This window comes from Halichoerus grypus, chromosome 7 (assembly GCF_964656455.1).
Source record: "Halichoerus grypus chromosome 7, mHalGry1.hap1.1, whole genome shotgun sequence".
Taxonomy (NCBI): domain Eukaryota; kingdom Metazoa; phylum Chordata; class Mammalia; order Carnivora; family Phocidae; genus Halichoerus; species Halichoerus grypus.
In genome coordinates, this window is record NC_135718.1 from 9,730,697 (window position 1) to 9,752,155 (window position 21,459).

General features: G+C 48.2%; 1 protein-coding gene and 1 pseudogene across 11 annotated transcripts in view; both read right to left on the reverse strand.

Annotated features, from left to right (window-relative positions):
* The window catches only part of TACC2 (transforming acidic coiled-coil containing protein 2), a 184,966-nt gene that overhangs the window by 135,132 nt on the left and 28,375 nt on the right, over window positions 1–21,459 (reverse strand). For 8 of the 11 annotated variants that reach the window (XM_078077030.1, XM_078077029.1, XM_078077034.1 and 5 more), the window contains one exon: window positions 111–5,327. In XM_078077030.1, the coding sequence (XP_077933156.1) occupies window positions 111–5,327 (5,217 nt within the window). Of the gene's footprint in view, window positions 1–110; window positions 5,742–21,459 lie in introns of those variants that run through there. The other 3 variants (XM_078077036.1, XM_078077033.1, XM_078077037.1) reach the window with 3 other exon arrangements.
* LOC118521606 (dolichyl-diphosphooligosaccharide--protein glycosyltransferase subunit TMEM258 pseudogene) lies at window positions 10,426–14,352 on the reverse strand (annotated as a pseudogene).

Here is a 21,459-nt window from a genome sequence, read left to right on the forward strand (position 1 = left end):
AAACCTAGCTTTTTTAAAAACCACCCGTCTATTTGACTCTTAAAAACCGGGGTGGGATTCCCTTTTGACATTGGCCCCACGTCCCCCTGGGAGTTTGTTCTTTTCTGTACCTTTCGGGGTGGAGCACTCCCAGAGCCAGGGTTTGGGGCTTCGGGTCCCGAAGCTCGTCAGGTTCCGGAGGTGAAGAGACTCGCAGCTTCCCGCCCCCAGCAGGAGTGGGGGGCTCAGGCCTGGGCTGCTCCTCAGCCAGCAGGTGCACGGCCGGGCTGGCCCCTCGCAGAGTGGCTGCATCCTCCATGCCCGGGGCCCCAGCAGAGCAGCCTGCGTCCCCATGAGCAGCACCAGAGAACATCCTCGTAGTACCTGTCTCGGGCAGGTCACCAGCCACACGCGCCCCGGTCTCAGCTGTGCTCGAGGTGACGTCACCCTCCGCTTCCCCAGCAGCTCCTGCCACCGAGCCGGGCTCTATGGGGCTGGCTCCTGCTGGCGCAGCCCGTAGCTCAGGAGCTCCACCTCCACACCTCTGCTCCCCCCCGACGGTGTCGGGGGTCCAGGGCTCACGGATGGCCTCGGCCACAGTCGAAACACCCCCATGGGGAGAAGATGCTGCCAGGGCAGAGGTGGACACTGGCATGTCACTCGGACCCCCTGTGTGAGCAAAGCCCCAGGCACCATCCTCTCTGGGTTGACTGTCGCCAGTGGATGTCTCCTGGGGGTATATCCCAGGAGGAATTCTGTCTTCTGGAACTGAGGCCCCTTCTCGGTGGCTCTGGGCATCCACCTGGAAGTCTGCAGGTTTTTCCACGGGAGTCTCCTGAACAGCCGCGGGCAGGGAAGGACCCAAGGCTAGTTCCTGCTGGCCCCCGCCCTGCTGTGAGGGGGCCTGGCCTCCAAGCCCCAGCCCGGCCTCCCCAGCCCCCTCTGGCTTCTCACTGTCCTGCGCAGTCTGTGGGACACCGGTCATCTCCTTCCCCACGCCAGCACCTGGCAGGTGTGGCTCTGTGGCTGGAGCCGCCACACCCGGCGGCCTTCCTGGAGCGGGATCCTGGGGAACCAGACAGGGGAGCTCAGCCTCTGTAGGCAACTCTTGCTTCTCCTTTGCATCCACCCTGAGTCCAGCAGGAAGGTCGGGGAGAGGGGCGATAGCCACTCCTTGAGCCCCATCTGGAGGCTTCTCTGGGTGTGGCCCCACGAGGTCGTCGCCCCTCACACTCCCCTCGACTCCCGCCGCGCTCTGGGGCCGATCAGCGGTCAGGGCTCTGAACACAGACTTCTCAAAGATCTTGGTGATGTGCTCCCTGAAGTCAGGGAACCCAGTGATCATGCCCAGCTGCTTGGAGCTTGCGTCCACAGCACCCGAGGCGCCCCTCCTCGGATCTTTGGAAGGCTCTCTCATCCTCTCCCCGCTGCCCTCTGGCTCCTTTGCTGCTTCACCTGCCATGCTTTCCTCGCTGGCGGGGCGCGCTGGCGGCCCACCGGGCTCCGGGTCTGCACCAGGAGCTCTGGCCTCCTCCTCCTCCTCCTCCTCCTCCTCCTCCCCTGTCATCTGCTTACTCTTGGTCAGAAGCAGCGCCCTGTCCAGGTAGGGGATGGAGTCCACGGGTCCCTCAGCGTTTCCAGCTCTGGGGCTTCCACTGCTCGCTTGCACCACAGAGACCTCCCCACTGGCCGCCCCTGGTTGTGAGAGAGGGGCAAGCAGGCCAGCGGAAAGCTTCATGGAGGTGGTATTTTCCAAGGCCGGCAGGGGCTCTTCTATGGGACAAGGGCCTGCCCCCTTCCCGGCAGCACCATCGATATGCAGGTAAGGAGCGTCTGGAGTAGCCTCTTCTGGTGGCCCAGGTGGCAGGGGTTTCTTTGGGTTGGGGACAGCCTGGGCTGCAGGAATATCCACCTTGCTCCTGGGAATCTCCCCCAGCTCTCCGGCTGGTAACAAGGCCCCCTGGCCGCCGGCCGAAAGCTGCTCTGCTTGGCTTGGCTCACCCCGGGCAAAGGTAGAAGCTTCCTTCTCAGGGGAGGCGCGCTGCTCAGTCTGAAGGGAGCCACCACTCAGAGAAGCTTCTGCGGGCCCCTCCAGAGCCCGCTGCACCCCCAGGTCCCCTTCCTCAGCATTCCCAGCAGTCTCGGCAGCCCCACCATCTGCGCCTCGATCCTCTGCCGCTGCGAAACTTCCAAGGAGCCTTGGGGCCTCCGCATCCAAGGCGGTGGGGTGCTCCATGTCCTTCTGCGGGGCCGGCACAGGTTGCTGCCTGCCTCCCTGCGTCTCCCCATACGCCTCTCTGTCTGGGGCATCCTGGCTGGGTGTGCCTCTAAGGCCGGCGGGCGCCGGGCCTGGCGGGCCATGAGCCGCATCCAGGAGAGCGACTGAGTCAGGCCGACAAGGTGGGGTCCCCACTGTGTTCCCACTTGCCTTCTCTGTCTTACCCAACCCCTGGAGCGGGGGCTGAGCGTCAGCTGCTTCAGAAAGTTCTGCATCCCTGAGACATGCTTCTTCATGCCGGCTGCTGGCTCGCGACCCATCTGCCAGTTCCTGCTGGGACTTGTTGGGCCCCCGCTGCGCACAGCGACTCTCCTCTCTGCCCAAGTGACCTGCAAGAGGAGAGTCTTTTGAGGCCTCTGCTGCAGGCGGCAAGACTCTGGAAGGCAGGCTGTCACTGCATTCTCCCTCTTGCTCCTCCTGCCCTTGCGTAGACGACTCCGGTCCTATTGTTGCTGACAGTTTTGGCTGCTCTGTCGCAGGACCCTCTGGGACCACGTCCCTGGGGGCCGAACCGGGCGCATCAGACAGGCTGCCTTTGGGGAGCTCCCCATGACGTTCTGATCTGGAAGCTTGTTCCTCTCTCCCGCGAGTGGGCAAGCACACATCTGCCAGAGGTTCCACAGGTAGGTGGCTTGGAGAAGCATCTGTGTCTAGGTTCTTAAAGCCTAGACCACCTGCATAAGTCTCTTTCTCATTTTCACACTGCTGGGGCTTCTCCCCGAGCACGTCAGACATGGATGCTTCTGGTTCTGATTGCAATGGCTGGAGACGGTTCTCAGAAGATACCGGGGGCCCCTCAGAAGCAGCTACTTGTGTCCAGTTTTCCCTTAGGCAGGACGGGTTTCCCTGCTGATCTTGCTCCAGGCTGAGCATCGTAAGCCCGCAGTCCACTGCCAAATTCTCCCCCTCGGGGGAATATGGCCCATCAGCATGGACTTCCTGACCAGCTGCCTCACGCCCCAGCCCACAAGGTTGGCCCGGGGATGTCAGCAAGCCCTCCCCGGCACAGCTGCTGGGCCTCTGCGCAGATGGGCGGCTCCTCATCTTTGTGTCAGATGGGCTCTCCGCCTCCTGGGCTTTGGGGATGACCTCTGCCGCCGGAGTTGACAGGAAACCTGATTTCTCAGATTCTAAAGCAGGAAGATAGTCTATTCTTTCCAATTCCCCCGCGTCCCGAAGGGTGTCGGGACACTGGGTCTGCAATCCTGGCCCCTCCCAGGCAGCTTCTCTGGGAAGAACGTGTTCACCAGTTCCATCTGGCCCAGGGGGCAGGGCGAGATCCTTCTCGGGGAGCTTGTGCAGTGAGCCAGAGGCACGGACCCCATGGGCTTCTCCCATCATCCCACAGGTCACCGAGCTCCACACTGTGTCTTCTGATGGAGAGCCAGGTCGATCGGTGTGCCCGGGACCCTCCTTTCTGGGTGGCTGTGCTGAGTCGGGGCCGGAATGCACTTTGCTGTCCACATCATGGCTTAGCTCTGAAACCTCCTCTTTTTCCACCTCCTGGCTGGGCTTGCAGCCTAAGGCCCCAGGTTGCTCTCCCCAGGGCTTCTCAGGATCTCTACTGTCAAGTGGCTCTGGGACTTCTTCCTGTCCCCTAGAGTTGGCCTCGGGTAGTCTGCTCTTCTCCTCAGCCACAGCTGGGCTTTCGGGGGTCATGGCTTCATCCTTTGACCCTAGTGAGCTTCTGGCCCTTTCGTCTGATACACTGGTTGGGGCAGGGGACAGTACTCCTTGTTGGATTTTCTGGTCCCTCATTGAGACCTCTCCCCTGTCGTCCTGGGACAAAGGGGCAGGACCCTCTGCACAGTTCCCTCCAAGACCCTCTCCCTCCCTTCTGAGATCAGATGCGAGCTTCTCCCATCCTGCCAACCCTGCATCTGCTAACTCTTTGGCCAGATCCGTAAGAACTGGCATCTCAGCCCCGGAAACCACCTCCCGGGTCAACCAGCTGGATCCTTCTGCAGCAGCAGAGGCCTGAGCAGCTGGTGATAAAGTGGAGCCTGAAGCTGGACGTGTGTCCTCCATCAGGGCTCGTGGGGAGGGCTCTGTGCTCTCGAGCGAAGCCCCTCCGGGCTGGTTGCCTGCTACGGAAGGGACGGCTGTGCTGGGCTCGCTTCCCGGCCCCCCTGCCTGCCAGCGACCCTGAGCACCGCCGGCCCCCACGGTCTCCTTCCCAGAGGCCCCGGCCCTGGGTGCCGGGCCAGGACTCTGTGAATCCCAGGGCAGCTCGACATGTGTCAGATGGGCTCCCATTTGCTGCTGGCTGCTTTCCTGCGAATTTGTGTCGGCTTCCTGGGCAGCCCCTGCAGGGCCCCTGGTGGCATGGCAGGCCCCGAGGAATCCCGAGCTGGCGGCGAAAGCCTGAGGCGGCACCTCCACTTGGCATCCGTCTCTGCCTGAGGCTCCGGGGGCTGGCTCTGGTGGAGTCGGGGTCTCAGGTTTTGCGGGGGACTCCTCCAGGCCAGGTGAGCTCGCCCTGCCTGGCTGAGCGGCAGCAGGGGCCTGCGGGGCCTCTGGCACAGAAGCCGCCCCCTGCCTGGACTCTGCCAGGGGAAGGCCACCTGCAGCCTCATTCCCTTGGGACTCGGAATCACCAGGCTGGCCATCTTTTTCACACAGCTGTCCTTTCATCAGCTCTTGGGGAGGTGCTGGTGAAACCCCCGGCGACTGGTCAGTGCGGCTGGAGGCAGACAACGTGTGCCCGGCACTGGGGACGACAGCGTCCACGCTGCACAGAGTAGAACTGCCCCCTTCAGGGACGGACGCTTTTGGGGCCTCCCCACGGGCATCTGGGGAAGGTTCCCTCCTGGGGTGTTGAATGAGGGGCCAATCTTCAGGTGCTGCAACTGGGCTTGCCAAGCAAGCTTCCAGGGGGCCCTGGGCAAAGGGCATGGAGGCGGAGGGGCACTCCTGCTCCCAGGGCACTGGTGGGCGGGGCAGTGGAGAACCTTCTGGGCCCCTGGCTTCCTGTGGGCATTTGCTTGGCTCAGTCACCTCCGGGGACACAATGCACGGATCCAGGCTGGCGGCACCCTCAGACGCAGAGCAGGAGCCTTGGTGCCCGGCACTGCCAACAATGAAAACATTAGATGTTTCATTCATTCTCATGGATGTGTGTCCAGAACCACATCACAGACAGAATCACCCCCACCCTTTCCCCACCAAAGACCACAAAACACAGCATCCCCATGCAGCTCATTCCTCTCCGTGAAGAGACCAAGCCCCCCCATCCTCCCCCTCCCATAGCCCTTCATGTGCCCTTACTTTCTCCCAAAATCAATGCAGGGAATCTCAAACATTCAGCTTGGAGTTTTCCATGATGGTCAGTTGTGAACAGGGAAATATGAAAACATAGTCACAGTAGTCCAAAATGCAGGGAAATCAGAAAGTTTTCAATAGGTATAAATCATAATAGAGGGTTTGAACCAGTTCTGTGTAACTTACAAGGAGGTCCTAAGTACTTAATGAGGATCTTTAGATGTTTGGGGAAAAGGCACAAGTGGGCAAAGCCATGCTTTGAAATAAAGAGCTATTGTTGAGAATAGTTGCCTTGATTCTTTAATTCAACATGTGGTACTGTGAGGGATGTCATCCAAAAATCAATTCTGTTTAGCTATGGAATTCCTGCATGTGACCTATATATAAAATTCTTGGGAGCTGAATTACCTTCATACCTGTATTTGTCTTAACTTGAACTTACCTAGCTGGACAGCATGTAAAGCAAAACTATGGGAATTTAGGGGAACGTGGCTCAGAATTATGGATTTGCTGTAGATAACCAGCTATCCAGGTACTGTAAAATAGTTTATCACCTGCCATATTTGGGCTGGGGTTTTCAATTCTGCATAGTTTTCATTAAATGCATTTTTTAAATTTTAAAATAATATATGGCCAATACAACATTTTGAAAATGTAGAAAAAAACATCTCCTACATGCTTGCCATTTGAAGTGTTCTGGTGAATTTCCTTTTTTTTCTGCATATTTTGTTAGAGGATTCAATTTTATTATTTTTACATAGATGTGATTCTATGTCCTTATTATGATCATATATCTTTTAGCACCAAGAGAAATTGCAGAAGACAAAGTTAATACAAGTATGGTTCTTCTAGGGCTTTTACCATGTTCTTTGAAATTATTTTAGGGAAAAAATAATAAAATTATTATAGGAAGGAAAATCTATGGAACGCTCTTGCAACTGTTCCATATATATACATTGACCTATTCACAGACCCACAGTGTTCTGAATGTGACCAGAGAAAAGATTCTACTCTACATGTTCACTAACAAAATTCTAGCTTTTGAATGCAAGGCAATGCATATACATTCATTTATCAGGGATGCATACAGTGGCAAGGTGAAATACATTCCTGTTAAAATTTAGAAATTGAATTGTGTCCCCCTAAAATCCGTAGGTTGCAGTCCAAACCCCCAGTGTGACTATATTTGGAGATAGGGCCTTCCAGGAGGTAAATAGGTTAAATAAAGTCATAGGAGTTGAGTCCTAATGCAATCTAAGTGGTGTCCTAATAGGAAGAGGGAGAGACACCAGGAGTGTGCCACACAGAGAGCAAGCCGTGAGGGACACAGCAAGGAGCCAACATCTGCAAGCCAAGAAGAAAGGTCTCATCAGAAACTGACCGTGCCGGCACAATATGGGTATATGCGTACTTATTGTACTTTCTCGCAACATTTTGAGGTTTCAAATTTTCCAAAATGAAAGGTTGGGAAAATAATCCGTACTTCCTCCAAGAATACACACTTCCAAGGAGGGAAACTGGACGCTTGTGTCGCCCCAGTTCATATTCATGTGTTGAAACCTAATCCCCAAGGGGATGGTATTAGGAGGTGGGGCTTTGGGGAGGTGACTTGGTCTTGAAGGTGGAGTCCCCAAGCATGGGATTCGTGGCCTTATAAACGAGTCCCCAGAGAGCTCCCCTGTCCCTTCTGCCTTGCAAGGACACAGCGAAAAATCATCCATCTATGAACCAGGAAGCAGGCTCACACCAGATGGAATGTGCTGGCACCTCGATGTTGGAGCCCAGCCTCCTGAACTGTGACAAACCAGTGGTTTATGCCCGGAGTCTCTTACCCTGACTCCATTCCAGCCTCTCTCCAAGCCCCTCACCTATGAAATGTACAGGACATCTTTGAGGGGGTGTGTACGCATCAGCACTACACCAAACATCCTCATGTAATGCCTGTTCCCGCACATTTGACACACGAATGATGTGCCTGAAGCACTGAAGATATTCAAGAGGGACCCAAGAAAGAGTTGGCTACTGTCTCAGCCAGATTTGTATTTTCAGACCCACAAGCAGAGCTGACAAGGGCAAAGAAGAGAAAACTCAGAGGGGAAGTTATACAAATCCCTTTAATCCTCAGCTGGCCACAAGGACGGCTGCACCCAGAAAGCCGTCGCCCAGCGCTGACGGCCGCGTGGGGAACCACCCCCGGAAGCACCAGGCTCGGGAGGGCTCCCAAGCTGCAGCGCTGTTGGATTGTTCTGGAACCAACCACTCTGCATTCCGCAGCTGGCCAGTTTCCTTTTTACAAGCACTTTACATTTTGTGTCCCACCCATTAACTCGGGGTCACAGCACTTAGCAGTTAGTGAGATTAATGGTGTATAATTCAGAAATGAAGTGCTTCCCACATACGTCTGCTTGCTCCAGAGGCGCAGAACACAGCCCCCTCCACGCGGGCAAGAAGACAAATAAAACCACTTCCTTGTCCCTGCCTCTGACTGGAGCTGCCAGCTTAGGGGGACTGGGCTTCCCTTCAGGCGGAATGAAGTCTTTATCATTTGGGGACACATTCACTCAATTCGGGCAGCTTGAAAACTTGTGGGTCTTATCAGAAAACAACCAGGAGCAAATTCCCACCGAGTTTGAGGCACACGACTCTCCCCCCACATAAAAACCCTGCTTGGTTTATTTAGCATAAGCTGAACACCAGCAATTTCTTTGATTGCCCATCCGAAGCAATTTTTAAAACCAGATTAAAGCCACTTGTCAGAAGCAAATTTGCCTAAGGGCAGGAAAAATCCTAAGAACTGATCCGTGAGGGCTCTGCATTAATTGAAGCTTACATAATGTCCTTTTGTGCTTCAAGATTGTATCAAAACGTGTGGGATGGAGATGCTGCTCAGAATCCAAAGGCCAGCTCTTGTGCGCTTGGCTGCGCAGAACTCTCAATGGAAGGTTTTCAGCCTGTAGGGGGCGCTGCCTTTGAGTTGAGGTTGTAGGATGAGTCTGGATACCGTCTCCTTGGTGCAGACCACACACCCCCAGCACAAGAAAGGGTGAAGCATAGGGTAAAGCAACCTGGGAAGAGAGGTGATTTGCTGCAGCAAAGTTCTGAGCAGACAACAGAGATGCCCTCCCCACTACCCTCGCTGGAGACAATCACATCCAGATGGGCTCCTAAGTGCGCAGTTCTGAAGACGTACACTTGAGCCAACCAGGAATGTTTGGGGAAGGAGCCTGGTTGAGAAAAAACAAGCATGGCCCCTGAACTACCAGGCTTCAAGGGAACCAACAAAACCATAAAGCAGAATCGTCAGATGGAGAGTTGCCACATACTGAGCATTTATTAAGGCCAGGCCCGTGCTAAGCACTTTCCAGTTATGATTGTATCTAATCCACTCACTAGCTCTGCAGAGTAGATGGCCCTTATTGCACACACATAGAAATATCCCCAGAGAGGTTTAAGACTGGACCCAAGGTCTCAGAGCTCCCGAGGCAAAGCAAGCTCAAGCCCCGCACTGCCTGGCTCCGGGCCCTGCCACCTCCCGCTTCCCTCTACTTGCTGGCCCCACCCCTTCTGGATGGGCGCTATAGGCTCTTCTCCCACTCACTCTGGTGGCATCATTCCATTTTCCAGTCTGCAGCCTGAGCAACATGGCTTAGAAATAAAAGCCTAATCCCGTCACCCTAGTGGGAAGACTCTTCGGTGGCTTCACTTTGCCATCAGCTGTGGCCCCGGCCTACCTTTCCTGTCTCATCCTACTTGGACCTCTCCATCAGTGCATCTGCCTGGAGCCCGGAGCCCTCCTACTCTTCCCCAGCAGGTCTCAGCCCTACTCATCACTTGTCAACAAAGCCTTCCTGGCCTGGCCTCTGGGATCAGATCTCCTTTCACAGGCCCCCCTGGTGATGGCTGTAGTCACAGTTGCCATCAACATGGATTGATGATCATTCCCTCCGTTGGAGTATAATGAAGACTGAGTCTTGTCTCTTTTCAATATTGTTTCCCCAGTGTCTAGCATATAGTAAATATTGAATATATGAATGTATGAGTAGATGGATGGGTGGATGGACGGATCGTTGGGTGAATGGATGGCTGGGTGGATGGGTGATTGGTTGGATGGGTGATTGGATGGCTGAATGGCTGGATAGATGGATAAATGGTTGGTGGATGGATGGCTGGTTAGAGGGATTGGGTGATGGATGGTTGGATGAATGGACGAATGGATGGTTGGTGGGTGTATGGTTGGATGGATGGATGGATGAATGGTTGGTGGATGGATGGTTGGGTGGATGGATGGTTGGGTGGATGGGTGATTGGTGGATGGTTGGATGGATGGATGGATGGATGAATGGATGAATGGTTGGTGGATGGATGATTGGGTAGATGAATGGGTGGATGGGCAGATACAAGTGAACACAAATCAAAGATTCTAAATATGCAGAAATGCTCCCAAATCATGGTTGTTTGATGTGACAGTTAGGAAGGTTCTTTTCTTCCAGACAATTTCAGCATTCTGGTACCTATTTAGTCCAAATTCTTCATTTTACTGATGAAGATACAGAAAAATGAGGCTCAGAAAAGGCAAAGTACTTCTGTTTAAATGCTTCTTCAAAACAAATGAGGTTAAGGCAGCACTTTTCAACCACAAGTCCCTGTGCACACTGGTGGGTCTGATGAGTTAGGGGGTGCGCTGTAAGAAATTTGTTACTAATTATAAAGTACAGAAGTCTGTGAATGATTGGTTATTTTCATAAATTAGTGTAACTGAAAAAGATTAGAAGATTTCCCCACATAACATCACCACTGATGTTACTCATTGCATTCCAATGTTCTTTCTGGAAAATGAAAGCAAGCGGTAGAGAGAGATCCTGTGAGTTCCATCGCAGTCCCTGGAAACCTCCAGTCCTAATACACTGTTACCAGTTGGGGCAGCTGCAGTGGTGATGAGGGGACTCAGGGCTGGGGGCGGTCCTCAGCTGCATGGGTTCCTGCCGTGGCCCACACATTCAGGGGTTTTATGACACAGCTGAGCTCTCAGAGAAGTATAACACTCTGCCCTATTCTCCCTTAGGGTTATCTCCCAGGAAGAAGTGAGACTCCTCTGGTTGGTGTGATGGGGAAAGCAGCCCCAATGGGTACAGTTTCCACACAGGTGGGGGTTAAGGTGCTCTAGGTCACTGAGATAAGAAGTGCAGTCCTTTCATCCTCCCCCCAGCTGCCTGCCAGGTGACAAGCTCACTGGAGCTGGCCCTCCCCAGCCTTCGCAGCACCCTGCACTCGTCCGCAGCCTGGCACTGGGTGGGGAAGTTTAGTTCAGGGGGCAGTATCAGGAACCCCATTCTGACTTGTCTTCCAGTCCACACTTGCTGTTGATAAAGCTGGCTTTCTTCTCCTTGCAGACTCTGGTGCCAATTTCATGATTGACTCAGAATCTGGTGGGAAGGGATATGATGAATTAGCTTCCCAAACCCCAAAGGCAGTTTAGGATGACTGTGGTGTTTTGTTTCTCCCATACATTTTCAGGACTCGCCAAAATCTGATTTAACCCATGGGCCATGTTGTCCATGTGACTTTTCTTCAGCAGAAGGAAGGCTGAGACCCCAACCAAAGAAAGAAAACTAAACTCCAAAATGTTTTCAGGTCTTCCAAACATGGAATCAGAGTAAACCTGGTTAATCTGGGGACCGTGTAGATCTTCACAATGACACAGTTAAACTGCTAATCACCTAATTGACTCACTGTCTTTATTCTTGCCCTTTGCTTTGTATTTTTCTCTCTGTGAATCATAAGTCTGGTAACCAAGTGCTCTAGGGTTATACATAACTATGACTCTTGGAGGTATTCTACTCTCTATGAGATGCCCACTTCCCAGTTTTTCTTTCTTTCCCTTTTCCATCTCAAACTAGGAAGACTGCCTAAGAAGATAGTCTCCTCAAGAACTTGATATATGAGGGCCACCCGGGTGGCTCACTCGGTTAAGTGTCTGACTCTTGATTTCGGCTCAAGTCATGATCCCAGGGTCGTGAGATCAAGCCCCATGTTGGATTCCGTGCTCAGCACAGAGTCTGCTTGGGATTCTTCTCTCTCTCCCTCTCCTTCTGCCCCCTCACCCTCGCCATGCATGTGCTCTCTCTCTCAATAAATAAGTAAACAACCAGGAGCAAAATCCCATCTCTTTAAAAAAAGAGAGAGAGGGCAATCCTCTCGGGTCCCTTCCCTCTTTCCCCTCCCTCTTTGGGAGCTTTGTACTATCGCTCAATAAACTTTGCTTTGCTGCCCACCAAAAAAAAAAAAAAAAAAAGAGAGAGAGAACTTGATATATGATTGGGCCAACTATGATAGATCATTCTGGATCACTTATTAATGACTAACAGGAGTTATGTAGGATATGACCTCTATTTTTACATTTCTATGAGGAGCCTTTAAATACTGAACTCTGTATTTCTCATAATACGATTTTTAGATGTGCAAGAAAGTTTTCCCTGGTCTTTAGATGATACAGGAAGCACCAGATGAAACATAGTTAAACAAGTTTCTTTACTGCAGGCCTTCTCAGTGCCTTTGAGATACCGCCATACATTGTGAATCAACAAGAAGATATATGCACAGTGTTTTCCAAACTTGGTGTTTCTCAAAAATCTTCCTCTGCCCCTTTTTCTGATAGAGCATTTAGTGAGACTGATGTGCCACCCACAGAACATAGGATGGGACGCATAGCCATATGTAAAAGGAAGATTTGGTAAGGACATTTTGGCTGTCCTTTACAGAACTAGAAGGATAGTTCTCAAAACACACTATCAAAGCACCCCCTGTACTCACCTCTCACCTGCTCTGGGAACAGAATATGCCTGTAAATCAGGAACATGTGAATAGCTCTTTTGTGCCTCAGAGCAAGGCCAGCTGAGGGCTCTGTACATAGGGAGTTCTTTCCCCCTCCATGATAATATCCCCTAATTCTCCTCTGCAATGAGAACCCCCAATTCCGTCCATCATGGGATTCCCCCCTTTCCCTCCTCCATGGTAAAACCCCCTTACTCCCCTGAACAGTGCTGACCCCGTCACCTGCCTCTGTGGTAGGACCCCGCCCCCCCACGCACCTCCCTCCACAGAGGGATTCCCTCCCTGAGCTGCATGTGCTCCCTTTTTTATTCTCCTAAAGCCGGTGTGCAGACTGTCTCTCAGTACCTGTGTGGTATAATTGTTCACTCACTCATTTTCCCGCTGGGTACGACCTCCTGGAGGTTAGAGGGAATTTACCTCATTTATTTTTATATCTTGGTCTAGCACTGGTACCTACTCTGCCGAATGAATGATTGAAAGATGGAAGGAATATAGAAATGAGGCGTAATTTTTTTAACTGACACAAAAACCCCTTACTTCGGTTAACTGCCGTACTGTGAGATGCATTGCCTATTCCAGGGACTTTGGGAAAGGATTTATGTTCTAAGTGATTCATGCAGAGGAAAGAATTCTCAAGTTAATAAAGAGAGGGAGATTGCCAAGTCTCAACAACTAATCCTGGTATTTCACGGAGAAAGGCACCTCCTCAGAAACTTCTTGGCCATCCCAGCAGATTAGGTCCAATCTACACACACGGTCCTAATTTGTCCAAACGATGCTTCCTGCACAGAGGCTGAGGAGCCCACTGACCTTGGCAGCCCTGTCAGACTCAGCTTTGTATTTTTTATCCAGTTTTAACTCTTTCCTCTGCTCATTCTGTGCCAGAAAAAACAAAGACCACAATGCTTGTGTAACCCATGCAATAGACAAGACGAAAATTCTGGTAGGTTCTAAAGAGTTATGCGGGAGAAGGGCGTATATGTGAGGGAGTGGTAAAACCCCAAAGTATCCTTATTATTCAGTGTGCACTCTGCCACATGGACTTATATGACTTCAAGGTCAAGGTGTCAGTCCACTTGTGACAATCCATTATCCAGCATAGTGTGTGTGTATGGGGGGTGGAGGACAGGCATCTGAATTCCAAGGAAAATTCAAAAAACTGTCTTCTAATCAATTTTTTCAGCATCTGTTTTGTGGGGTCTAAAAGACAGTGGAATGACCCAATTTTGCGGTTCCCAGCCTGATTGCTAGAAGGGGCTGACGGATTGGGAGCTCCCCAGAGTTGGCATGAATCCACATCTCTTTCTGGGTGTCACTCATTTCTGTCATTGTCCTTTCAATGCATCTAGGTACTGTCATGACCATATACCAATTCATTTAAATACATTTCTTTTTTTCTCTTCTTTTCTTTTTTCCTCTTTCTTTCTTTTTTCTTTCTTTCTTTTTTAGTGAGGGAGAGAGAAAGAAGCAGAGGGGCAGAGGGAGAGAGTGAGAGAATCCTTAAGCAGACTCCCTGCTGAGCGCGGAGCCTGACACGGGGCTCAATCCCACGACCCTGAGATCATGACCTGAGCCAAAACCAAGAGTCAGTCACTCAACTGACTATGCCACCCAGGTGCCCCTTTCTTAATTTTTCTTTTGGTCACACATCTGCCTTTATCATAAGCAGCCAGTGGGACACTTCCAGCAATAATAATAATAAAAAAAATTAATTTACAGAAGCAGGAATTCAGTGAAACCACCAGGTTGGAACCCTTGGGAGCTGATACATAGATGCCAATCCAGAGCAGGCAGGAAGAGGACTCCAAAGCCTATGAAGTGTGAGGGCACCAAGGAGATGAGGAGCTCTTTGTAGATATCCCAAGTGTACTTGGTGGAGGTAACCTCATAAATGAAGAACCAGGCAGTAAAGAACATTCCAATGGCCAACAGCACCACGGTGAGATGGGGGAGGAGAGCCAGGTTCACTGGGTGCTGTATCTGCTCATGGGCTCGAGCTCCATTTCACCAAGCACAGGGTCATCCATCGCTCTGCCACCAGCAATATTTTCTTAATTTTAAGTTAGATCCTACTACTTAGCCACAGAAAAATGCAAGCAGTGGTTTTCGTGTGCCTAGGTTATGGTAGTATTTTTATTTTGTTTTGACATCAAGAAAGAACAAATGGCTGTAAACATATTTTTGTTAATATTCCTTCTTGATAAGACTTCTAATGTGTATTAAAACCATCTTCCTGCCTTCATCAACACAGTAAAAGCAGGAAACATATTGGAATCTTCCCTTGATGACTAAAAAATCTTTCAAAGAATTTGGGGCATTCCCTAAACAAAAAGATGTCACCAATGTCACCTATGTGAGGCTGAGCTCATGTGTACTGAGCTCAAAAATGTGCTAGTCACAGGCCTGTTTTGTTGAGATTTGCCTCTCTATAATCCCACTGGCCTAAATGTGTATGGGGTAGGGGGAGCTGATGAGTCAACATCACCGAGGGGCCAAGTTGGTTCCATGTTAAAGACATAAAAACCATCCCAGGCTCCTTCCCAACATGAACACAGCTGCAGTGATGATTTGGGAAGATTAACTCCTGTCGAAGTTGGCATTTGAGGCCACAGAAAGAAAAGAGACTAGAAGTGCTCTTGAAAAGGAAAGAAAAACAACTCTTGCGCGTGGCATCCTCTCTCTTATTAATATTTTTTTACTAGAAGTGTCTCCCCACCTTTCCCAAAATAAATGCCAGGTGTTTTGCTGCACTTGCACTTAAAACCAGAGAAAGAAACTTGATACGGGTGGCTTTTTGATCTTTTCAGAGAGCTTGGGTTGGGACGTGTCATATAAAGAATTATTAACACAACAGGGGATGGGGCTAATGGGGGATTGGCTGCTACAGGAGACACGAGAAACAGAGGCCTGTGATCCCTGGAGACGAACAGCAACAGAGTAAGTGTTGCTCTTACCCTAGCTAAGGCCTGGAGGAAGCAGCACAGGAAGATCCCGAGAGTCTCCCGGACTTGAGGGGATGGAGCTGGGCATCTGTGTGCCAGAGAAGAGAAAACTGGACCAAGCCAGAACTCTGGGGATATCCAAGTACTGATCAGCATGTATATGCACAAATACCACCTGAGACTAGGTTCAGACCACCTGAGAGGTTTATAGGGAAGAATCCGTAAAGCTAACACAGGGCTGGGAAAAGCTAACACAGGGCTGGGAAAAGCTCCTGTTCCCACCGGCCACAGTGGAAAACCTATAATTCATGGGACATCTGTTAGAGTACTAAGAAGAGCCTTGCCTCAGTAGTGGAAAACACGACCCGTGGGCTAACCACTGCTCTGGTCCCACCTAATGAAGCCCCAAAAGGATGAAGCTGTTCCAAATAACTGAACTGCATCCCAGAGCAAAGTTCAAGAATATTTATAAAAATACAAAAATATCCAGAATCCAAAAGCATAAAGCCCACAGTGTCTGGAATGCAAAGAAGCAGGAAAGTATGACCCACAATGAATAGAAAACTCAATTAGTCAAAACCAGCCCAGAAATTAGGCAGATTATAGAATTAGTACACAAGGACTTTTTAAAACGTGTTATAACTGTGTTCCATGTGTTCAGGAGGTTAGAGGGAAGATTGAGCATGTTAAGTACAGACATGGAAGCTATAAAGAAGATCCAAATCAGGGGTGCCTGGCTGGCTCAGTCAGGGGAGCATGCAATTCTTGATCTTGGGGTCATGAGTTTGAGCCCCGCATTGGGTGTAGGGATTACTTAAAAATAAAATCTTAAAAAAAAAAAAATCCCAATCAAACATGTCGAGATGAAAACTCTAACGTCTAAAATGAAAAACATACTGGGTGGGATTAGTAACAGATTCGTCATTACAGAGAAAAAGATTAGTGAACCTGAAGACATAACAATAGAAACCGTTCAAAATGAAACACAGAGAGAAAAAGAAAAAAAAATTAAAAAAAAAAAACAGAGCATCAGTGAGTTGTGAGATAACTTCAAGCAGCCAAATATATGTGTAATTAGAGTCCCCACACAGGGAGGGTGATTTTTAAAAACTATTTGAAGAAATAATGGCTTAAAAATTTTCCAAAAATGATGTAAACTATAAACCCGCAGATACAAGAATCTAACTCTAAGCACAAGAAACAAGAAGAAACTTACACCAAGGTACATCATAACCAAATTGCTTAAAACCAGTAAAAACATGAAAAATGTTAAAAGTGCTGGGAGAAGAAAGGACAGAAGAACAAAAGAAAGGGTGGCAGAAATTTTTGTTGGAAACCATACAAGCTAGAGTGCAGTAGGGCAATATCTTTCAAGCAGTAAAAGAAAAAAGAACTATCTACCTAGAACTCTTTGCCCAGCAAAAACATCTTTCTAAAATACAGGTGAAGATGATTTTTTTTCAGACATTTAAAAGCTAAGAAAATTAATCACCAGCAGACCTATCTTTCAAGGAATGTTGAAGGAAGTCCCTCAAACCAAAAGGAAATAATACCAGATGGCCATCATTATCTACACAAAAAAATAAAGAACAGCAGAAATGGTGACTGTGCAAGTAAATAGAAATTCTTTTTTCCTCATTATGTAAATCTCCTTTAAAAGATAATTGGCTATATCAAGCAAAAATAACATATATCGTGGGATTTGAAATATATATAGAAATAAAATGTATGACAACAAAGCACAAAGGCCAAAAGGGAAGAAATAGAAGTATTCTGTTGTATAGGGCAAGACTCTTGTATAGGGCAAGTATACTGTTGTATAGGGCAAGACTCTTCTAAATGTACATGAAATTGTGCAATATCACTTGAAAGCAGACTGTATCACATTAAAGATGTATAGTATCGATCCTAAAGCAACCACCTCACACTAATAGTCGTGGCTAATAAGTTAAAAGGGAAATAAAACAGAATCATAAAAATAATGACTTTTTCCAAAAGAAGGCAAAAAAGGAGGGTAAAAGGGATGGAGAAAACAAATAATAAGACTGGAGATTTAAGTCAACCATATTAATAATCACATTAAACGTAAATGTTATAAACACTTCGGTTAAAAGGCAGCAATATTCAGAATGGATGAAAAAAGGAAGACCCAACTGTAAGCTGTCTACAAGAAAAGTATTTCAAATTTTGCTTAAAAACACAGATAGATTAAAAGTAAGAGAATGGGGGGGGGCGTTCTACTGTGAAAATACTAATGAAAGGAAAGCTCCTATGTCTATATTATATCGGACAAAACAGATTTTGCAGCAAGGAATATTACCAGCCATAAAGAAGATCATTATAATGATAAAAGGTTCAAGTCATCAATAGGACAAAAACATTCTAAAAGTTTATTTAATAACAGAGCTTCAAAATACATAAAGCAAAAACTGATGAAAAAAAAAAAAGAAATGGCCAAATCCACAATTATAAACTGATAGTTCCATACCCCTTTCTTGATAATTGAATGAGCAAGCGGATAGGAAATCAGTACAGATATGAAAGACCAGAAGAACACTATCAAGCAACTCAACCCAATTGCTATTTATTAAATACTATCCATTAGTGGCAGCATTACATTCTTTTCAAGTGCAAATGACACATTTACAAGGTAGACCATATTCTACCCGTTTTGAAAAGGTCTCAATAAATTTTAAAAGATTAAAATTATTCAAAGTATATCATCTGGCTGCAATGGAATTAAATTAAAAAACTAATAACAAAAGATAACCGGGGGCTCTTGGGTGGCTCAGTTGGTTAAGCGTCTGACTCTTTGTTTCAGCTCAGGTCATGATCTCATGGGTCATGGGATGGAGCCACATGTGGGGATCCATGCTCGGTGGGAAGTCATGCTCAGTGGGAAGTTTGCTTGAGATTCTCTCCCTCTGCCCCTCCCCTGGCTCATGTGCACACGTGCACGCACATTCATGTGCATGCGCTCTCTCTCTCTCATTAAAATAAGTAAGTAAATCTTAAAAAAAAGAAACATATCTGGAAAATCCCCCAAGTATTTGGATATTAAATAATATACTTCTAATAGCCCGTGAGTCAAAGAAGAAATTAAAAGGGAAATTAGAAAGTATTTGAACCAAATGAAAATGAAAACACAAATATCAAAATGTCACATGTAGTTAAAGCAGGATTTAGACTTTCAGTGCACTAAAACACCTATATTAAGAAAAAAAAAAGGTCTCAAATCAATGACCTCAGCTTCTACCTTAAGAAACTATAGAAACAGGGGCGCCTGGGTGGCTCAGTCAGTTAGGTGTCCGACTCTTGATTTCAGCTCAGGTCATGATCTCAGGGTCATGAGATGGAGCCCCACATGGAGCCTGCTGACGATTCTTTCTCTCCCTCTCCCTCTGCCCACCGCCCCCCCCCAAAAAAAAGAAGAAAGAAAAAGAAACCATAGAAACATTTGCACAACACTGAACTGTACTCAGAATTGGTTACGATGGTGAATTTTATGCTATGTATTTTTTTTACCACAATAAAAAATGATTTAAAAAACCAACAAGTAGCTGTGTGTAAAAGAAACCAGACACCAAAGTATATATGCTGTTTAACTCCCCTTTATGTGAAGTTCAAGACCTGGCAAAACTAATTCATGATGGTAGAAGTCAGAACAGTTGTTATTCTTGGGCTGGGTATTGACTGGGAAGTGACAGGAGAGAATTTTCTGGGGCGACAGGAATGATCTAGCTCTAGAGCGGGGCTTGATTATACAAGTGTATAGGAGTGTAAACATTCATCAAGCTCTCAGCTTCATACTCTTACAGAATGTATCTTATACCAATGTAAAAAGGTAATTGAAAAAAACAAACAATGGAGACAGTAGAAAGATCAGTAGTTGCCAGGAGTTGGTAGGGGAGGGGGAGGGGAGGAATGAAGAGGTGGAAACAGGAGATTTCTTAAGTCACTGAAACTATTCTGTAAGATGTTGCGATAGTGGGTACATGGCATTATGTGTTTGCCAAACCCACAGACGTATGGACAACACAAGAGTAATGCTTAATGTAAACTGTAGATTTTAGTTAATAATAATGTATCAATATTGGTTCATTAACTGTAATAAATGTACCAAACTAATGCAAAATGTTAATAATAGGGCAAACTGGGGGTGCCCTCTGAAGTATCTGACTCATGATCTCAGCTTAGGTCTTGATCTCAGGGTCGCAAGTTCAAGTCCTCCATTGGGCTCCATGCTGGGCACAGAGTCTACTTAAAAAATAATAATAATAATAATGATAGGGCAAACTGTATAGGAGGAAGGGGGTATATAAGAATTCTCTGTACTGCTCAATTTTTCTGTAAACCTGAAACTGTTCTAAAACATAGTCTATTATATATTTAAATGTACCGTATATAAATATTTATATTAATATATTGTTTAAATATTTAAATATATTGTATATGAATGTGTATGTTAATATATTGTTTGAATATATTTAGATATTTAAATATTTATAAATACGTATGTATATACACAAACAGCTATCACAATCAATAAAGAACTCGAAAAATGAGAAAGGCCTGAGGGAAACACTAATATTTTAAGAGCAGTTGTCTATAGATGGTGAGCGCATTGGTGATTTTTTTTCCCCTCACTTTTCACTTTTCTGTATTTTCCTTTTTTAAGAGATTTTTTTTTTTTCAGACTTTTTATTTATTTATTTGACACAGAGAGAGAGAGAGTGAGAGAGAAAGCACAAGCAGGGGGAGCGGCAGGCAGGCAGAGGGAGAGGAAGAAGCAGGCTCCCCACTGAGCAGGGAGCCCGATGCGATGCGGGGCTCGATCCCAGGACGCTGGGATCATGACCTGAGCCGAAGGCAGCCGCTTAACTGACTGAGCCACCCAGGCGCCCCTGTATTTTCCAAATTGTGACAAAAAATGGGATATCATCTCAGGATGGAAAAATACTCCTCCTCTCCTCTTTTTAAATGCTCTATTGAAACCAGATGAGCAGAAAGCAGACACACACCTAATTCAGTGCGTGACCTTCTTTTTCAGCCCGTGTCACAAGTTGGGGAGCTCACCACCCCCCTCCTTTCTGTGTTTACTTCCTGCCAGAGATAAATAATGAGTCAGAAGCAGGACTGGCGGGCGGAGGCTGCCCCCGGCTCTGCCTGACACGCCCTGCCTTGGCAGGAGCTCCTGAGCGGATCTGGAACTTTGCAAAAGTTTCTTAGGAAGGGACTGATTACTACCGCATCGGGGACCTGGGGCTCGTTCATTAAGAGCTGGCCCCAGACGCTGCTCAGAAAACAGATCTTTTTGATTTTTCTTTTGTCTGGGTCTGAGAACGGACCTTGTTTACAGAGAAATTAAATTTTAAGGACAGACGGGGGTTTGCTTTCTAATTATGGAGCCCACAACACAAATGTTTTCAGACACCCGTGGGAGCTCAGGATAATGGCTCTGAGCCCAGGCTTCCGGGCAGCACCAAACCCAGCTGGATTCCAGTCCCCACCAAGCCAAGCTTTGTCTGGGTGGGGGGCACGTTTCTTCACCTCCCCGAGCCCCAGCTTCCTTGTGGCCTCCTGGTCATCTGCAGGCGTCCACCCTGAGCAGTGGGTGAGCTGTGGATTTCGGCCCCGGGTCCCGCACCCCCGCGTGCAGGTGACTCCGTGGCAGGCAAGGCTCAGGGAACATCCTCGCCCAGCCTCTCAAGTCCACTATTTCATGTTTCAAACTGTCTTTCCACCCTTCCCTAAGCTGCTGCTCCCCAAACGCCAAGGATTTCTGTGCTAAGTGAGAGTCTGTATATTTGAAAAAGCCAAGAGGTTGAGCTTAATGAAGATGCTCCATCCCCTTTCCCAGACTTAAAGAAGTTCTGGAATTCTCTACGTAAGAGCCTAGTAAGTCGATCCCTTCCTAAATTCTGTATTCCCTCTAGCTCCATAATGATGACAGCTCTTCTCTCTGCCTGGAACCGTCTCCTTTCCCCACAAAGCCCTATTTCTGTTTGGTTTTGAAGACCCAAGGGCAAGCCTGGTCCTTCCGGAGCACTCACTCCCTTCCCTCAGCAGAGCCGGGCCCTCTCTGCCGCCTCCGTGCTCCCATAGAGCCTGCCTGCAGCACTGAGCTTTCCTAGAATGATTTGTTTACACGCCTTTCTACCACTGGAC